This window comes from Zonotrichia albicollis, chromosome 13, assembly GCF_047830755.1.
Source record: "Zonotrichia albicollis isolate bZonAlb1 chromosome 13, bZonAlb1.hap1, whole genome shotgun sequence".
Taxonomy (NCBI): domain Eukaryota; kingdom Metazoa; phylum Chordata; class Aves; order Passeriformes; family Passerellidae; genus Zonotrichia; species Zonotrichia albicollis.
The window spans coordinates 1317755-1334374 of record NC_133831.1 but is presented as its reverse complement, the minus strand read 5'-3'; the positions used below and the strand labels follow the sequence as shown (position 1 = coordinate 1334374).

The 16620-nt window shown below is 66.3% G+C and overlaps 4 protein-coding genes across 6 annotated transcripts; 2 read left to right on the top strand and 2 right to left on the bottom strand.

Annotated features, from left to right (window-relative positions):
• Window positions 1–694: 694 nt before the first annotated feature.
• LOC141730735 (sulfotransferase 2B1-like) lies at window positions 695–2883 on the bottom strand. Its single transcript, XM_074550707.1, is given in 7 exon segments — window positions 695–1086; window positions 1220–1400; window positions 1608–1702; window positions 1774–1900; window positions 2045–2253; window positions 2651–2864; window positions 2866–2883. Coding segments are annotated over 7 exon segments (960 nt in total). The 3' UTR covers window positions 695–970.
• Window positions 2884–3015: 132 nt separating this feature from the next.
• DPEP1 (dipeptidase 1) lies at window positions 3016–7743 on the top strand. 2 transcript variants are annotated; one of them, XM_074550693.1, is made up of 11 exons: window positions 3016–3548; window positions 3905–4039; window positions 4944–5076; window positions 5365–5497; window positions 5621–5771; window positions 5864–5933; window positions 6182–6358; window positions 6665–6749; window positions 6823–6898; window positions 7059–7194; window positions 7470–7743. In XM_074550693.1, exons 1-11 carry the CDS (start codon window positions 3205–3207, stop codon window positions 7644–7646), a joined length of 1617 nt encoding a protein of 538 aa, XP_074406794.1. In that variant the 5' UTR covers window positions 3016–3204; the 3' UTR covers window positions 7647–7743. The 2 variants fall into 2 exon arrangements, with proteins under 2 accessions (XP_074406794.1, XP_074406795.1); XM_074550694.1 differs by having other exon boundaries at window positions 3017–3548; window positions 3908–4039.
• A 1107-nt stretch (window positions 7744–8850) lies between these two features.
• Window positions 8851–13232, bottom strand: CHMP1A (charged multivesicular body protein 1A). The gene is made up of 7 exons (XM_074550712.1): window positions 13087–13232; window positions 12889–12908; window positions 12304–12381; window positions 11976–12122; window positions 10685–10813; window positions 10420–10607; window positions 8851–10204 (listed from the first exon to the last, which is right to left on the bottom strand). The coding sequence occupies exons 1-7, from the start codon at window positions 13091–13093 to the stop codon at window positions 10183–10185; spliced, it is 591 nt and encodes a 196-aa protein (XP_074406813.1). The 5' UTR covers window positions 13094–13232; the 3' UTR covers window positions 8851–10182.
• A 182-nt stretch (window positions 13233–13414) lies between these two features.
• Window positions 13415–16603, top strand: CDK10 (cyclin dependent kinase 10). 2 transcript variants are annotated; one of them, XM_074550705.1, is made up of 13 exons: window positions 13417–13593; window positions 13689–13761; window positions 14202–14273; window positions 14354–14456; window positions 14575–14656; window positions 15003–15070; window positions 15205–15257; window positions 15351–15420; window positions 15496–15555; window positions 15643–15766; window positions 15848–15987; window positions 16086–16138; window positions 16223–16603. In XM_074550705.1, the coding sequence occupies exons 1-13, from the start codon at window positions 13468–13470 to the stop codon at window positions 16318–16320; spliced, it is 1122 nt and encodes a 373-aa protein (XP_074406806.1). In that variant the 5' UTR covers window positions 13417–13467; the 3' UTR covers window positions 16321–16603. The 2 variants fall into 2 exon arrangements, with proteins under 2 accessions (XP_074406805.1, XP_074406806.1); XM_074550704.1 differs by having other exon boundaries at window positions 13415–13593; window positions 15643–15987.
• The last annotated feature ends 17 nt before the right edge of the window (window positions 16604–16620 follow it).

The window sequence follows — 16620 nt, the reverse complement described above, 5'->3', positions numbered from 1 at the left end:
GTCCGTGCCAGCAGGAGGGGCTGGCACAGGGGGCAGGGATGGCAAGGCTGGCACAGGGGGCAGGATTGGCAAGACTGGCACAGGGGGCAGGGTTGAAAAGGCTGGCAGAGGGGACAGGAGTGGCAGAACACTGGTGCCACTGTCCCACAGAGCCCAAGGAGTTTCTCACCAGCTCCCCCCGGTCAGCCAGGCCTAGCCAGGGGTCCTGGTGGTGCCAGGGCCGAGCCCCCACCCTGCTCACCCTAAGGAAGCCAGTTAACCACTGACTGAGCCTCTGCTGCCCGGGGGCTCCACGGGGCAATTCCTTGGAATGTGGCAGGAGAGGGGCTGGGGGCTCTGAGGACTGCTCCGGCCCGGCGCACCCCAGGGTGCTGGGGGTGGAACGAGCCCCTCGGTGCCAACACCCCAGCACGGAGATGGGCAGGGGGGCACCCAGCCGGGGTAACGGGGCAGGGGGCACTGGAGGGAGGGCCCTGGGTGCTGCTGAAGGAGCCAGCCCCGTGCCACAGGCTGTGTTGGCAGGCCCTGTCCCCACGCTGTGACCCCACCCGGGCCGTGCTGCCCCCCCGGTCATTGCCCCCGCCCGTTAATGAGGTCCCCGGAGATGCGTCCCCACCCCGATGTGCTCCTGATAACAGCAGCTGTTCCTGATAACAGCAGCTCTTCCCGCCCCGCTCCCATGGGAATCGCTGCCTTGAAGGGAACAACAATAAATATTTATTTCCGCAGAGCGGGATGGGCGGAAAGAGGGGTCACGGCCACAGCCCCGGGCCGGGGGAGTGGGAGCACTGGGATGGCCACAATGCAGGGCCGGAAAAGCTCCCTGAACCCAGGGAGGAGGAGGGACGGTGCTCCCAGACCCCCAGCCCCGGGGGGGGTGACACAGGGGGGGTTTGGAGGGGCCCTGCAGGGTCTCCATGTGGTTGTCAGCAGGTGAGGGCTCAGCGTCCCCCCAAGCCCGGCGGCTCCCTCAGGCCATGGGCCACTGTGTGGGCAGCTCCGTGTCCCCCATCTCCTCCTGGTAGCGCCGGTTGAAGAGGGCGTTCTGCTCGGGGGAGAAGTGGCTGCGCCAGTCCCCCACCACTCCTGGGGGACAGAGGGACAGCCAGTCAGGGTCCTTGTCCCTGTCCCACCACCCCTGAGGGACACAGGGACAGCCAGTCAGGGTCCCTGTCCTCGCGGTGTCCCCGCAGTGCCGCACGCCCCCAGCCCCGCTCACCCTTGCGCATGAAGCGGCCCTGGCTGTGGTCCATGATCTCGGCGGGGATCAGGGTGTAGTTGGCCATGGCGTTGTCCCGCATGGCCGAGAAGCTGCAGTGCTGCTCCAGGGCCGCCAGCGTGCCCGGTGCCAGCGGGCACCCCAAAAAGGTGCTGAGGCGCTGCGCGGTGCCCCGCAGGTCCTGCGGCGGGAGCCGGTCAGCACCGGGCACCGGGACAGGGATGGGGACACGGCGGGGCTCACACCGGGACAGGGATGGGGACACGGCGGGGCTCACACCGGGACGGGGATGGGGACACGGCGGGGCTCACACCGGGGACAGGGAAGGGGACACGGCGGGGCTCACACCGGGGACAGGGACAGGAACAGGGGACACGGCGGGGCTCACCTGGTGCAGCTCCTCGTAGGTGACATAGAGGATGTCCAGGCGGTGCCGCTGGCCCAGCCAGCCCTTGACGTGCTCAAACCAGGAGCCGTAGTGCACTGGGGGGAGGCGGGGGGTGATGGGGAGCCCCGAGGCTCAGCCCCCCCCCCCCAGACTCCCCCGTCCCTACCTGTGCCCTCGAGGAACTGCTTCAGGAAGGCATCGAAGGAGCTGGGGTCGGGCAGGAACTTGGCCAGGTGGTGGAAGTGGTAGAAGGAGACGGCGACATCTTTGGGGTTCCTGGCCACGTAGATCACCTGGAGGGACACAGAGTCACCCCGCAGCCGGGGGGATTCCCCTGCACCCCGCTCAGGAATCCCCCAGCGTTTCCCGGCTGCGGGAAGCCCCGGGGGTGCGGGATGTCCCTGCAGGGCCCCCCAGAGCCCTGGGCCCGCTCTGACCTTGGCCTTGCTGCGCTGCAGGGCGGGGGCCAGCACGGGCGCGGGCAGGTGCGTGGTGAGGAGCCGCGGGCCGCCCGTGTCCCGCAGAGCCTCCCGGCAGTAGATCTGCTCCAGCCACGGCGCCCTCTCCCAGTTGGGAATGGTCTTGGCCGGCCGGGCGTCGCCGAGGCTGAAGAGCAGCGTCAGGATCTCCTGCATCCAGGTGGTGCCTGCAGGGGCGGCTGTCAGGGCAGGGCCGCGGCACCATGGCACGGCACGGCATGGCACGGCATGGCACGGAATGGCACTGCCCTGGCACGGGTAGCACGGATTGGCACGGCAAGGCATGGCTCAGCCTGTGTCATCCCATCCCGACCCCTCCTGTAGCAGCGGCTGGTCTGGCAGTGCCGTGTGCCCCTCCCCGAGCCCCCAGGGACACCAGGCTGGGGCTGGGGACAGCGGGGCAGCAGGACAGGGGCTCGGGCAGGACCTCCTGGCCGGGGTCCCCGCGCTGTGCCAAAGATCCAGCAGGACCCGGTCCGGGTGTGTCCCAGCCCCCGGCAGCTCCGGGGGAGCTCCCGCCCCAGCCCCGTCCCCTCGTTGTCCCGGTGTCCCCCATCCCCTCACCCGATTTGGGGTAGGTGGCGATCAGCACGTCGCTGGGGCGGAAGGTGAAGGCGGCGGCGAAGCCGAGGGACTCCTGGGTGTGGAGGTGGCCGGGCAGGGCGATGCCCGCGAAGGTCTCGGTCACCTCCATGCGCTCCATGGCCCGGCCGGGCGGGACGCGCCGGGAGCCGCTTAAATAGCGCAGAAAGAGGAAGCGGCCCCGGCGGGCGGGGGGCCGGAACCCCCCGGCACATTCCTGCCGGGGAGCCGGGAATCCGCGCTGGGGCCAGCGCCGGGAGAGCGCGGCTGGCAGGGGCTGCCCGCACCCGGGATGGGACGGGACGGGATGGGAAGGGTGGGATGGGATGGGAATCCTCCCGTTCCAGAGCCACCGCCGCAGCCGGGGAAACGCGGGGCCGCGTCACCTCGGGCAGGCCCGGGAAGGCCGAGCGATGCCAGCCCCACACCGTGCCCACCCTGGCTCCCCGTGCCTGGCACCGCAGGAGGGGTTTGTTCCCATCAGGAACACCCCAGGATGAGGTGTCCAGCTGGACCGGCCATCTCCGCGTGGCTCCATGCCATTCCCGAAGCGCAGCCAAGGCCTCGCCGGGAAGGACGGCACAGCTGGAGCCAGCAGGGATGCGCAGCATGGCGGTGCCTCAGTTTCCCCTCGGGACGCTGCAGAGGGACCGGAGTGCGGGGGACCCGAGCGCGCACGGAGCAGCAGCAGCAGCAGCAGCAGCCCCACAGCCGGCCGTGCCACCCCGCTGTTGCCCCCGGGCATGCGGCGGCTCCGGCGCCACGGCGGGGATGGCTCTGGGGGGGCCGGAGCCCATCCCAGCCCCGTCACCGCACGCAAGCCGGAAAAGTTCATTCACAGCCATCGCAGGCAGAGACCTCCCGAGTGTCCGGGGCCGGGGTGAGCGGGGCCGGGGGTCCTGGGGGTGCCGGGGGTGCCAGTGCCGAACTGGGAGTGCTGGGGAGGCTGAGGCGCGGATGGGACTGGCGCTTTCCCAACTGAAGAATGTCTGGGCTTCATTAGAGGGATCGGGAGCGTCCCCGCGGCTCGGAGGAGAGGCCGAGACACCGCCCGGCCACCGGGGCTGGGGAGGCCGCGAGGGAGCCCTGGCACTGCCAGGCGGGCACAGGGCAGCCAGGGAGGGGAAATGCCACGCTCCTGGTTATTCATTGACGGCGGGAGGGGACGGAGGAGCGCGGAGCGGCCATCCCAGTGCCTGCGCTCTCACGGCGGTGCCGGTCCCCCCTTGTCCCCAGCAGCAGCAGCCAGCGGGAGAAGATGCCCGGCGGGAGCGTGTGGGTGCTGGTGCTGGCGCTGGCACTGCCCAGCACTGGACAGCAGCACCTGCAGGAGGCCGAGCGCATCATGAGCACCACGCCGGTCATCGACGGGTGAGCAAAGGTCACCGGGCCCGCAGCGTGCTCGGCTGCTCCCTCCCTGTGGGAAAGCCCCAGCTGGGAAACCCTGCTGGGACAGCCCGGGGGGCATTCCGGGCCCGGGCACCCCTGGGCCGTGAGGGGAAAAGGAGCAGATCTCCCAGGGGATCCCCATGCTAGGGACCTCGGGAACAGGGGACAGCTTTCCGAGGGGATCCCCGTGCCAAGATCCCGGGGCTGTGCCGGGACAAGGAACAGATTTCCCGCGGATCCCGTGGCACGGTCCGTGCACCGAGGGGATCCCCGGCGCCGCAGCCCGGCGGGAGCGGGCAGGGTACGGGAAGCCGGGGCTGCCCCGGGGGAAGTTCCTGCTCAGTGCTGACGGTGTCCCTGCTCCCCTCTAGGGAGGCCCCGGTCCCTGCAGCTCTCCCTGGTGGAGCAGGGCAGGGGGAGCGGGGATGTGGGACCGTGACAGGAGCAGGGAGTGGCACCAGCCCGGACCCTGCCACATCCCCAGGGGCACTGCTGGGTGTGGGATGGGTGTGCCAGGATGTCCCTGCAGTGACATCTCTGTCGAAAGGGTGTTGGGCTGGCTCCCCTGGGTGTGAGGTTGGAAAGGTGCAGAGAAGGGTCCTCAGGGGGGTCCCTCATGGCCCTGTCCCCTGGGACGGACCTGTCTCCAGTTCTGGGCTGGAGCTGCTTGGGGGCCTTGTGGCTGAGAGGACGGCTGGGGGGACAGACGGACTGAGGGGGGCTTGTGGATGGATGGATGGATGGATGGATGGATGGATGGATGGATGGATGGAATGACAGCCAGATGAGGGCACTGTGTGTGTGGCCAGCCAGCAGGGTGGGCAGCCTGAGGGTGAGTGGGCCGAGGGCCAGGCCCCTCCTCAGTGCCCACCCTGTCCCTGCCCAGGCACAACGACCTGCCCTGGCAGCTCCTCCGGAAGTTCTACAACCAGCTGAGGCTGCCAGCAGCCAACCTGACCCTGCTGAACGACACCCACACCAACATCCCCAAACTGCGCCAGGGCCACGTGGGCGGGCAGGTGGGAGCACCGGGGTGGGCACTGGGGAGGGCAGGGGCACCAGGGAGGGCACCAGGGTGGGTGGGAGGGCTCTGGGGAGGGCAGGGGCACCAGGGAGGGCACCGGCGTGAACACTGGGGGTCTTGGGGCAGCACCAGGACTGGCAGAGTTGCTGGGGTGAGCAGTAGGGTGGACAGTGCCTGTGCTGAAGGAGTGCCCACACTGACGGGGTGCCCACACTGAAGGGGTGCCCGTATTGATGGGGTGCCCGCACTGATGGGGTGCCCACACTGACGGGTGCCCGGGCAGTTCTGGTCGGTGTACGTGCCCTGCGAGACGCAGAACAAGGACGCGGTGAGGCGCACGCTGGAGCAGATGGACGTGGTGCAGCGCATGTGTGACCTGTACCCAGAGACCTTCCTCTGTGTCACCGACAGCAGCGGTGAGCGGGCACGGGGACGGGCACCTCGGGGACGGGCACTGCGGGGGTGGGCACTGCAGGGATGGGCACCACGAGGGTGCGGAGGAGCCTGCCCGCCCCGCTGATGTCCCCGCCCTCCCGCAGGCATCCGGGAGGCGTTCCGGACCGGGAAGGTGGCCAGCCTGATCGGGGTGGAGGGCGGCCACTCCATCGACAGCAGCCTGGGCGTCCTGCGCACCCTGTACCGCCTGGGTGCCCGCTACATGACCCTCACCCACAGCTGCAACACCCCCTGGTAGGGCCCCCGGGGGCACGGAGGGTGGCAGCGCTGCCATGGGGGGATGTGGTCAGAGGGGTGGCCACTCTGATGCTCTCCCTGCTCTGCAGGGCTGACAACTGGCTGGTGGATACCAAAGATGAGGAACCTGTGCACCACGGCCTCTCACCCTTTGGGAAGGTGAGGAGTAACATCAGTGGTGCCCAGGAGCAGTGGCATTGAAGGAATGTGGTACTGGCATCCCCTGGCACCATGCTGGGTGCAGTGATCCATCTATCCATCATCCATCCATCCATCCATCCATCCATCCATCCATCCATCCATCCCTCTGTCCCCCCAGCCAAAGCCACCCAAGCAGCCCCAGACATGCCCAGAGGGGACCCCTCCCACGTCCCCTCAGCCCCCAGCCCCATCCCCTGTCCCTGCAGATGGTGGTGGAGGAGATGAACCGCCTGGGCATGATGGTGGACCTGGCCCACGTCTCAGTGGACACCATGAAGATGGTGCTGAACATCTCCAAGGCCCCCGTCATCTTCAGCCACTCCTCTGCCTACAGCCTCTGCCAGCACCGCCGCAACGTGCCCGACGACGTGCTGCGGCTGGTGGTGAGCGTGGGGCACAGCCAGGGACATGGGGGGCTCTGGGGGTACAGCCAGGGACATGGGGGGCTCTGGGGGCACAGGGCAAGGACATGGGGGGTTCTGGGGGCACAGCCAGGGACATGGGGGGCTCTGGGGGCACAGCCAGGGACATGGGGGGCTCTGGGGGCACAGGGAAGGGATACGGGGGGCTCTGGGGGCACAGCCAGGGACATGGGGGGCTCTGGGGGTACAGCCAGGGACATGGGGGGCTCTGGGGGCACAGGACAGGGACATGGGGGGCTCTGGGGGCTCAGAGCTGTTTCCCCCCAGGCCTCCACGGGCAGTTTGGTGATGGTCAACTTCTACAACGCCTACGTGACCTGCAGTGAGAAGGCGCAGCTGACGGACGTGGCAGGTGAGGGGGTGCCCAGGTGGCTGGGGGTGCCAGTGTCCCCCCCTGCCCTGCTCACCCCCGTGTCCCCCCACAGACCACATGGACTATGTGAAGAAGGTGGCTGGTGCCCAGGCTGTCGGCTTCGGGGGGGACTACGACGGGGTCTCGGGGTAAAGAGGGTGATGGATGGGAGGGGATGGGATGGGGTGGGATGGGACAGCGTCCCCACCGTGGGGACATCCTGAGGGGCAGGGGTGTCCCTCCCTGCACCCTGTGTGGGCAGCTGGGGGTGCTGGGGGTGGCCCAGCTGTGAGCTGTGGGGCGGCACAGGGTCCCCACCGGCCTGGAGGACGTCTCCAAGTATCCCATGCTGGTGGCCGAGCTGCTGGCGAGGAACTGGACGGAGCAGGAGGTGAGGGGAGCCCTGGCTGAGAACCTGCTCCGGGTCTTCAGCGAGGTGGAGGAGGTGAGTGGGGCACGGGGAGCACGGGGCACAGGGAGGGACAGGGCAAGGGGACCTGTGGGGACACGAGTGGCACCGGGAGCATTGGAATGGGGATGTATGGGACACGAGGACACTTGGGGCAGCAGCCACAGGTGGAACATCGGGGCGTGTGGCACTCAGGAATTTGTGGGGACACACGGGGCACGGGGATGTGTGTGGGGTGGTGGCACAGGGACGTGCGGGGTGGCAGGGGCTCCGTGCCCCTCTCAAGGGGAGCCCACGCTGTCCCTCGGCAGGTGAAGAGGAGCCTGCAGAGCACGGCTCCCCTCGAGACCCCCATCGCCTTGGAGGAGCTGGAGAGGTCGTGCAGAACCAACTACGGCTACTCCAGCGGCGCGGGCACGGCCCGGGCCCCGCCCGCAGCCCTGGCACCGCCGCTGGCCCTGGCGCTGCTCCTGGCCCTGCTCTCCTAGCGCCCGCCTGGCACCGCGGGCCTGGCACCGTGCCCGGGCAGCGGGGCGGGGCAGATCCCGCCCTCCTCCCTGCCGGCAAAATAAATCCGTGACTCGAGCAGCGCCCGCAGCGAGCGAGTGTCCGTCCGTGCGCGGCTCTGCGGCACAGCCCGCAGGGTCCCGGCTGGGGATGCTGGGACACCCTGAGTGTCACCGGCAGTGTCACCGGCCGTCCCGCATGTCCCCGGCCCCCCCGGCGTGTCACCGGCCGGGCAGAGCCGCGGGGTCCCGGCGGTGCCGCCCCGCACACCGGGAAGCTGTACCGGCACCGGGAGTGACACATCCCCGCAGCACCTGGCCAGGGCGGCTGCGGAGCTGCCTCCGCAGGATGCTTCCATTAATCATTAGCTAATTAATTGGCTACTTAATTATCTCCTTAGCAATTTCCTCTGGCATTCAGGAACAGCCCGTCTGGGGAGCGGAGGCGGCAGAACAGGCAGGAGGAGAAGGGGAGCCATCATCTTCCTGTGGCATTCGGGATTTGGCTGAGGCACAGCGCCCGCCTGCCAGCCGGGCACGGGGCAGGGAGGGATGGGCATGGGAAGGGACGGGGAAGGGACAGGAACAGCAGGGAAGGGATGGAAGCAGGGAAGGGAAGGGAAGGGAAGGGAAGGGAAGGGAAGGGAAGGGAAGGGAAGGGAAGGGAAGGGAAGGGAAGGGAAGGGAAGGGAAGGGAAGGGAAGGCTGCACCCTTAGCCCCGTCCCTGCCAGCGAGGCTGCTGTGGGCAGGTGCGATGGCAGCATGGCTGTGGTGCCACCTCGGTGCGGTGACAAACCCGGGTCTCCCCTCGGCGTCCCAGATTGTCCCCAGAAGGGCTGGGAAGGGTGCAGGGAGCTGGGCTGGCTCAGCCCTGAAGGGGAAGGGAGCTGGGCTGCAGCAGCTCCGAGCTCCTGCTCACCCTGATCCCCCTGTTTGGCCACACAAAAGGGTCAGGTCCCTGCAGGGAGGGAAGGGGGCTGTCCTCACCCTCCAGAATCCCCAGATGGGCACCCCGAGGCACTTCCCTGCTCCTGGATGGGCAGAGGCTCTGGGAACAAGGGCAGTCCCTCCCTGCTCCCCCTCAGCTCCAGGGCAGCCCCTGGCACCAGGTCCTGTCTCAGGACAGGGGATCAGACAGGGGGACCACAGACCCCGTGTGCACCCACCCCCCAACACACACGGGGCTGTTCAGAGATTGTTTATTTAAACCCACAGAAGGGTGTGGACACGGTTTGGGCGAAAAGAAGGCAAATAAGACAAGCTTAAAAAAAAAAACCACCAATGAAACCACAGAGAGACAGCCCAGGGAAGGGACAGGGGCAGGTCTGGAGCCCCAGGGCTGCAGGGACAGCCAGGCACAAACCTCCAGGGTCCCCCAGCTTCCCACCCGGCCCCTCGGGAGGTGGGACAGGATCCAGTGCTCTGCTGCAGCCCAAAGCTGCCTCCTCCTCCTCCTCGGTGGAGAGGAAGGCTCTGTGTCCCCAGCCACACGCTCCAAGGCCACTGAACTCGGGAAAAACAACCAGCGCAGCAGGAAGTGTTTGTGCCGGGCAGGGGGCCCCACGACATCCCCCAGAGGTGACAGTTCCTGCTGGGACACCCAAAGGAAACGGAGCTTCCTTCCTGGAGAGCTTCCAGCAATCCAGCAGGGCCGTGGGAGGGGCACAAACGGCTCCGGCAGCGCGGGGAGGTGACAAGGGATGACAAGGGACAGGGGTGAGCAGCGGGAGGTGACACGGAGAGAGAGCAGCCCCAGCCCGGTGCCAGCAGCGAGGGGACAGAGGGACGAGGCACAGGGATGGAGCAGAGCTGTCCCGGGATGGTTCTGCACTCCCTGTCACACCCACCCAGCAAGGGGGACATTTGGGGACGTGTCTGCAGCCCCCACAGCCCCCAGTGCTGGCCACGGCTCCTCAGCAGCCCAGGCAGGGCCGGGATAACCATTTCCAGCTGGCAGTGCCCGGGGAATGTGGGCATCGACACGCACGGGGCTGGGCAGGGAGGGCGCTCCAAAGGGCACTTCGTGGTACGGGCTGGGCTGTGGCCGGGGGGACACGGAGCAGGACAGGGCAGGGGACAGCGAGGGAGGGGACACCCGGCGGTGGCAGCGAGGGAGGGGACACCCGCTGGCACCGCCCTTCCTGCAAGGCACCGAGCTGCCCAGCCCCCGGCCGGGATTGGGGAGCCCTGCAGGCTCTCCTGCTCCTCCCCAGCAGCCCCTGAGGAGCTCAGCCCGCAGCTCAGCTCTGGGCAGGGAACGCCAGAGGGGTTGGGGAGCAGCATCCCTAAGCAGGGAGATCAATCAATTCCCTCAGTGTTCCCCTCAGACAGGGCGTGGGGCCCTGCCAGCAGCAGCACCCCCAAAGCCCCCAGAATCCAGCACAGCATTCCCACATTCCCACCGGGATCACAGCGGGCTCAGGGAAGGGCTGTCACCCCCCAGAACAGTCCAGAGGCACGGGGGCTGCAGGAGGGGGTCCTGCTCCAGCAGTGCCATCCACAGCCCCCAGGGAGAGCTCAGTTCCTCAGGGCAGCCAGCCTGCAGGGAGAGCAGCACAGGGAGAGCAGGGTCAGGGCAGCAGGAGCAGGGCCAGGGAGCCCCTGTGAGCCCCAGGGAGGGACAGAGAGCCCCCAGGAAGGGACAGGGAGCCCCAGGAAGGGCCAAGGAGCCCCTGTGAGCCCCAGGAAGGAGCAGCTCCTCCCCTTGGGGCCAGGGAGGGACCCTGGGAGCACAGGGACAGGGCCAGCACCAACCTCCGGGACAGCTGGTCCTCCTGGGAGCGCACAGAGCTCTCCCCCAGGGCCGAGGCGCCCTCGGGCAGCTGGCTCAGCTGGTCCATGATCTCCAGCCCGTTCTCCTCGGCGATCTGCACGATCAGGCTGTCCACCTGCTCCTGCGGCGTGCTCAGCGTGGTGGCCGAGCTCATGGAGTCCTCCATGACCTGGGACAGACACAGCCCTGTCCCCCTGCCCGGACACAGCCCCACCAGGGGTCTCACCCTGCCCGCCCAGCACTCACCGACGTGTGGACATCCAGGTTCTGCACTTGCTGCTCGAATTTATCCATCACTGCCGACACCTTCTGCAGGTCCATGGAGCTCAGGGCCTTGTCCAGAGCCTTGGTCACCTGGGCCATGTTCTTCGTCACCTGCAAGAGGAGATTGTCTCAGGGATGCTCTGAGGGTGGCAGACAAACCCAAGCACCATCCTGACACCATCCCAGGTAGGATGAACCTGTCTGAGGGGTCTGACACCACCAGCAGGAGCCCTGCTGGGGTCAGCTGGGGACACGGGGGTGTCAGGGGTTGTCACCCTGATTTTTTAAGATTTTTTAGGTTTCCTGATGTTTACATTCTTGTAGCAAACTTTCTCACATGCTTCCTGTAAATAACTGATTGTTTTGCATTCTTTTATGGAGGAGGAATTTGATGGGACTGTGGGTTTGTCCCGTGTCACTGGAGAGGAGGCACTGTCACCCTCCAATCCACTGTCACTTTTGGAGATCTATAAATGTTAGAGTCAGGAAAAAAACTTCCCTTTTCCCACCTTGAGAGCAGCAGTGTGTGTGTGCACTCACGTTGTTTTGTGTCCTACAGTGCCAGGGGGTGGCTGGGGGCAGAGAGAGGGGAAGCTCCATGTGGGGATGGGTATCTATGGTATTTTTTGAAAAATCCCTTTGCCAGGATTTTTCTCGTGAGAAAGTGTCTGTGGGGTGAAACACCACACACCCACTCAGCCAAAGGTGTCTGTGGGGTGAAACCACCACAGCTGCCACCTTTGGTCAAGCAGCAAGGGCCAGACGAGCCCAGGAATGTGTCGTAGACATCTTTATGAAAAATCCTTTCCTTAGGATTTTTCCTCCGGAGAAGTTGAGAGGCCTCAGGAACAAAATGTAAACAATGGCTATCTGCTGCTGTGGAATGCAACAGGTGGATCTTTGATTGGTCTATGTTGGATGTTTCTAACTAATGGCCAATCACAGCCCAGCTGGCTCAGACAGAGAGTCTGAGACAGAGCCTTTGTTATCACTCTTTTCTATTCTATTCTTAGCTAGCCTTCTAACGAAACCCTTTCTTCTATTCTGTTAGTATAGTTTTAATGTAATATATATCATAAAATAATGAATCAGCCTTGTGAACCATGGAGTCAGATCCTCTTCCCTCATCCTGACCCCTGTGAACGCCATCACAGGCCCGTCCCATCCAGCTGTATTGGTATTTAATTCCAATATAAGAGTCAGCTCCTGTCTCTGCCCTGTTCCCGAGGCCCCTGTGAGCACCCCCAGGGCTGGGGCAGCCCAGAGTTCTTACCCCCTTCATGGTGACAGCCGTCTGCACCTTGGAGGCCACGGCGTCCACGCGCGACGCCATGCGCAGCCAGTTCAGCCCCTCGTTCCGCTTGCGGATGGCGTTCTCGGCATAGACACGGGCACACTCCACGTTCTTCTGCTGCAGGGCCTGCCAGGGCAGGGAGAGTGCTCAGAGAGAGCCCCGGGCTGTGCCATGCACAGAGAGTCCTTCCCAGCGGGGTCTGCCCTGCCCTGGTCCCACAGCAGGCAGGAGGAGGGGATGGCAGTGCCAGGATGGGCCCCACACAGGGACAGGAGGGGATGGCAGTGCCAGGATGGGCCCCACACACCTTTTTGACTTTGGCCTGCTCAGCCTTGGAGTCCTTCTCGGCTTTCTTGGAGAGCTTCTCCAGCTGCTTGGCAGTGAACTGTGGGGACAGTGAGGGACAGTCAGAACCTGTCCAGCCCCACCCTGCCATGGAGGGACACCTCCCAGGGTGCCCCAAGCCCTGTCCAGCCTGGCCTTGGGCACTGCCAGGGATCCAGGGCAGTCCCAGCTGCTCTGGGCACCTGTGCCAGCCCCTGCCCACCCTCACAGCTAGGAATTCCTGCCCCATGTCCCGTCCCGTCCCGTCCCGTCCCGTCCCGTCCCGTCCCGTCCCATCCCATCCCATCCCATCCTCTGGCACCGGGAAGCTGCTCCCCTTTATGCCACCGTGCCACTGCCCACCTGTCCCACCCCTACCACCCCTCACTGGCCACGCTGCCCGACCCCCCTGCCCGCGGCACCTCCGGCCACCCCCTCGGGCCGGGTCCCGGTCCCCCCGCAGGACCAGCCCCGGTCAGGCGGAGCCAGCGGGCGGAACCGGCCCGGGACTCCCCCGGGACTGGCGGTACGGGACGGAAAGGAGGGGAAGGGCCTCCGCTGCTCTCACCTTCAGCTGGAAGAGCGTGTCTGGAAAGGAAGGAGAGCACAGACTCAGCGACGGGGCCGGTACCGGCAGCGGGTGACCGGCGACCCCGCCCACGCTTCCCGGCCGCCAGTCCCAGCTCCGACCCTCACCCCCAGCCCCACCCCTCCCGACCCGCCCCAGCCCCGCCGGGAGGCGCCGGTACCGCCCAACCCCCGGTACCGTCCATCCTGCCCGCCGCCGCTTCCGGGTTCTGCCGCCGCTTCCGGGTGACGCCGCCGCCGCTTCCGGGGTGCGCGCGCTGAGTCTCGCGAGAGCGGGGTTGGGGAGAATGTCACGCGGGCAGCGGGAAGCATTGGGGTGCAGGACGGAGGGGGTGGAGCCAAAAATCAGTTGAGGGGCGGGCTGAGGGCGGGGCAGCGAGAGGCGGGGCTAAATGGGGCGGGGCAGCGAGAGGCGGGGCTAAATGGGGCGGGGCTATCCCGGGCCGGGGTTGCTATTGGTCCCTCTCTAGCAACGGTTTCCAGAGGCTTAATGCGTGTGGGCGGGGCCTGAGGCGGGATAATAGCGCGCGTGCGCAGAGCGGAACTCGCCATCGCGGACATGGCAGCAGCTGAGGCGGGACCAGAACCGGGGCCAGAACCGGGACCGGCCGAGCCTGAGCTGGAGCCCCTGAGGCTGCGGCGGCTGCGCGGAGACGGCTTCTTCGAGGTCCCGGCGGCCGATCGGGTGAGTGTGGCGGGTCCCGGGGTGTGGGAGGGCCGGGGGCCGGCGGGGGCTTCCCGTGAGGAGCCCTCGGGGCTGAGCGCCGTTTTTGGTTTCAGCTGGGACGGTGCCGCAGCGTGAAGGAGTTTGAGAAGCTGAACCGGATCGGAGAGGGCACGTACGGCATCGTGTGTGAGTGCGGGCTGGGCGTCCCTGGGGCGGCCCTGCGGACCGGGCAGGGCCCTCGGGGTTAATTCCGCTCCCTGCCCGGGGTAGGGATGGCTTTTCCACTGGCTGCCTTCCACCAGATCACGCTGCTCTGTCCGGCCTGGCCTTGGGCACTGCCAGGGATGCGGGGGCAGCCCAGCTTCTCTGGGTGCCTGTGCCAGGGCCTGCCCACCCTGCCAGGGAAGGTCCTTACGGACATCCCGTCCATCGCTGCCCTTGGGAAGCCATTCCCCGTGTGGAATCCCAGCACGGTTTGGGTCGGGAGGCGCCTGTAGCCCCCACAGTTCCCCCTGTGGCTGAGTCGGGGGGCTGAGGTGAGGTGGGGGCAATGCCAGGTGTGCGTCCTGGTGCCAGGCAATGCCAGGTGTGTGTCCTGGTGCCAAGGCGGCCTGTGCTGTCCCCAGACCGTGCCCGGGACACGCTAACCAACGAGACGGTGGCCCTGAAGAAGGTGCGGATGGACAACGAGAAGGATGGTAATGGAGGAGGGGGACAGGGCTGGCTCTGCCTCCAGGCCGTTCTGCAGCACTGTGTTCCTCCCTCCTTCCCTCCCCAGGAATGCCCATCAGCAGCCTGCGGGAGATCACCCTGCTCCTGCAGCTCCAGCACCCCAACATTGTGGAGCTGAAGGACGTGGTTGTGGGAAACCACCTGGAGAGGTGAGAGTCCCCCCTGTGTGTCCTCCCTGTGCCTCCCAAACCTTCCCTGGAGCCCTGGGCTGCCCCAGCAGCCAGAGCTGTGCTGGGGGAGGCTCTCACCTTGCCTTGTGTCCCACAGCATTTTCCTGGTGATGGGGTACTGCGAGCAGGACCTGGCCAGTCTCCTGGAGAACATGCAAACGCCCTTCTCAGAGGCTCAGGTACAGGCTGGGGCAGGATTTGGGTCCAGCACCCCTGGGAGGGTGCTGCCATTCCATGTGGGCACTGTGAAGGGCTCCCTAGACCTTGAGCTGGGGGATTCCAGGGATTCTGATGGAGCTGGGCTTTGCTGACTCTCAGGGAAGCCTTCAGGGACTTTGCAGGCTGGGTTTGGGGCGGGAGTAAACTGTCAGGGAAACAGAGCTGGGAGAAAATGCCCACCCAGAACCCCCTGGGAGGACACAGGGGTGGAGGGACTGCAGGACACCCCAGTGGGTTTGGGCTGTGTGGCTTTGTCCTGTCAGTGCTGCTCCCACAGAGGTGACAGCTCCTGTCCTCTGTCCCCAGGTGAAGTGCATCATCCTGCAGGTGCTCAGGGGCCTGCAGTACCTCCATGAGAACTACATCATCCACAGGTGGGAGTGGGGGACAGAGGGGGGTCTGGGGACACCTCCCACATCCTGGGAGCACCGGCAGGGCAGGGAGGCCGTGGAACGATGGGATTGGATTTCCTGTGTGGTCTCTCAGCTCCAGCTGCTGTTTCCCACAGGGACCTGAAGGTCTCCAACCTGCTGATGACCGACAAGGGCTGTGTGAAGATAGGTGAGTGTGGGCACCTGCACTGGGCCTGGCTGCTCTGTGCCATGAGCACAGCTCAGAGCCAGGCTCCCTCCTGACTGCCACTCTCTCTTGTAGCTGATTTTGGGCTGGCACGCACCTACGGGATGCCCCCTAAGCCCATGACCCCCAAAGTGGTGACCCTGTGGTGAGTGGCAGTGCCAGGGTGGGTGTCCCACTGGGATGGGTGGTGCCAGCTCTGACACAGAGTGTCCCCTTGCAGGTACCGTGCACCAGAGCTGCTGCTGGGCATGACCACCCAGACCACCAGCATTGACATGTGGTAAGGGGGGCTGGGGGCTGCAGGGGCGTCACTGGGGAGGGCTGCACACTGCAGGGGCATCACTGGAGGGGCTCCTGTGCTCTGCAGGGCTGCTGGCTGCATCCTGGCCGAGCTGCTGGCACACAAACCACTGCTGCCAGGCACCTCTGAGATCCACCAGATCGACCTGATCGTGCAGCTCCTGGGGACGCCCAACGAGAACATCTGGCCGGTGAGAGCTCCCTGCCCGTTCTCCCCCTGTCCCTTCTCCCTGGAGCTGCCCTGGCCCCTCCTCACACCCTGTTCCCTTCAGGGCTTCTCCAAGCTGCCCCTGGCCACGCAGTACACCCTGCGCAAGCAGCCCTACAACAACCTCAAGCACAGGTTCCCCTGGCTCTCGGAGGCTGGGCTGCGACTGCTCAACTTCCTCTTCATGTATGACCCCAAGAAAAGGTAAAGGCAGGCAGGATGTGGGGTGGGCAGGGCAGGGACCTGTCCCACGCTGTCCCCCAGCCTGGGGTGGTCCCTGTCACTTGTCCTTGTCCCCGCAGGGCCACGGCCAAGGACTGCCTGGAGAGCTCCTACTTCAAGGAGAAGCCCTTGCGTGAGTACTCGGCGTGCTGGGGCAGGGCAGGGCAGGGCTGGGGCGCTTTGGCCCTGCTGGCTGACCCCTGTGTGTGCCCCACAGCGTGTGAGCCCGAGCTGATGCCCACCTTCCCACACCACCGGAACAAGCGGGCGGCCAGCACGGCCCTGGAGAGCCAGACCAAGCGCAGCAAGCCCTGAGCTGTGCCCTGGAACAGCCTGACGTGTCCTGGCTGAGGATTCCCTCAGCCCAGCAGTCCCAGCGCCATGGGGACGGCTCCTCCATCCACCTGCCCGTGCAGGACAGGGCAGGCTCCAGTCTGCAGCCGGGTGAGCAGGGCCCCAGAGCCAGGAGAGAGGAGAGATGGGGCCCGGGGATGCCCAGGCTTGGCAGGCTCAGTCCTGTCCCAGGCGGGTCCTGGTTTGTGCTGTCTGTGGGGGGAACCCCGACTCTGCCATCAATAAAAGCATCTGGCAGTGGCAACATTGTGTTGAGCGACT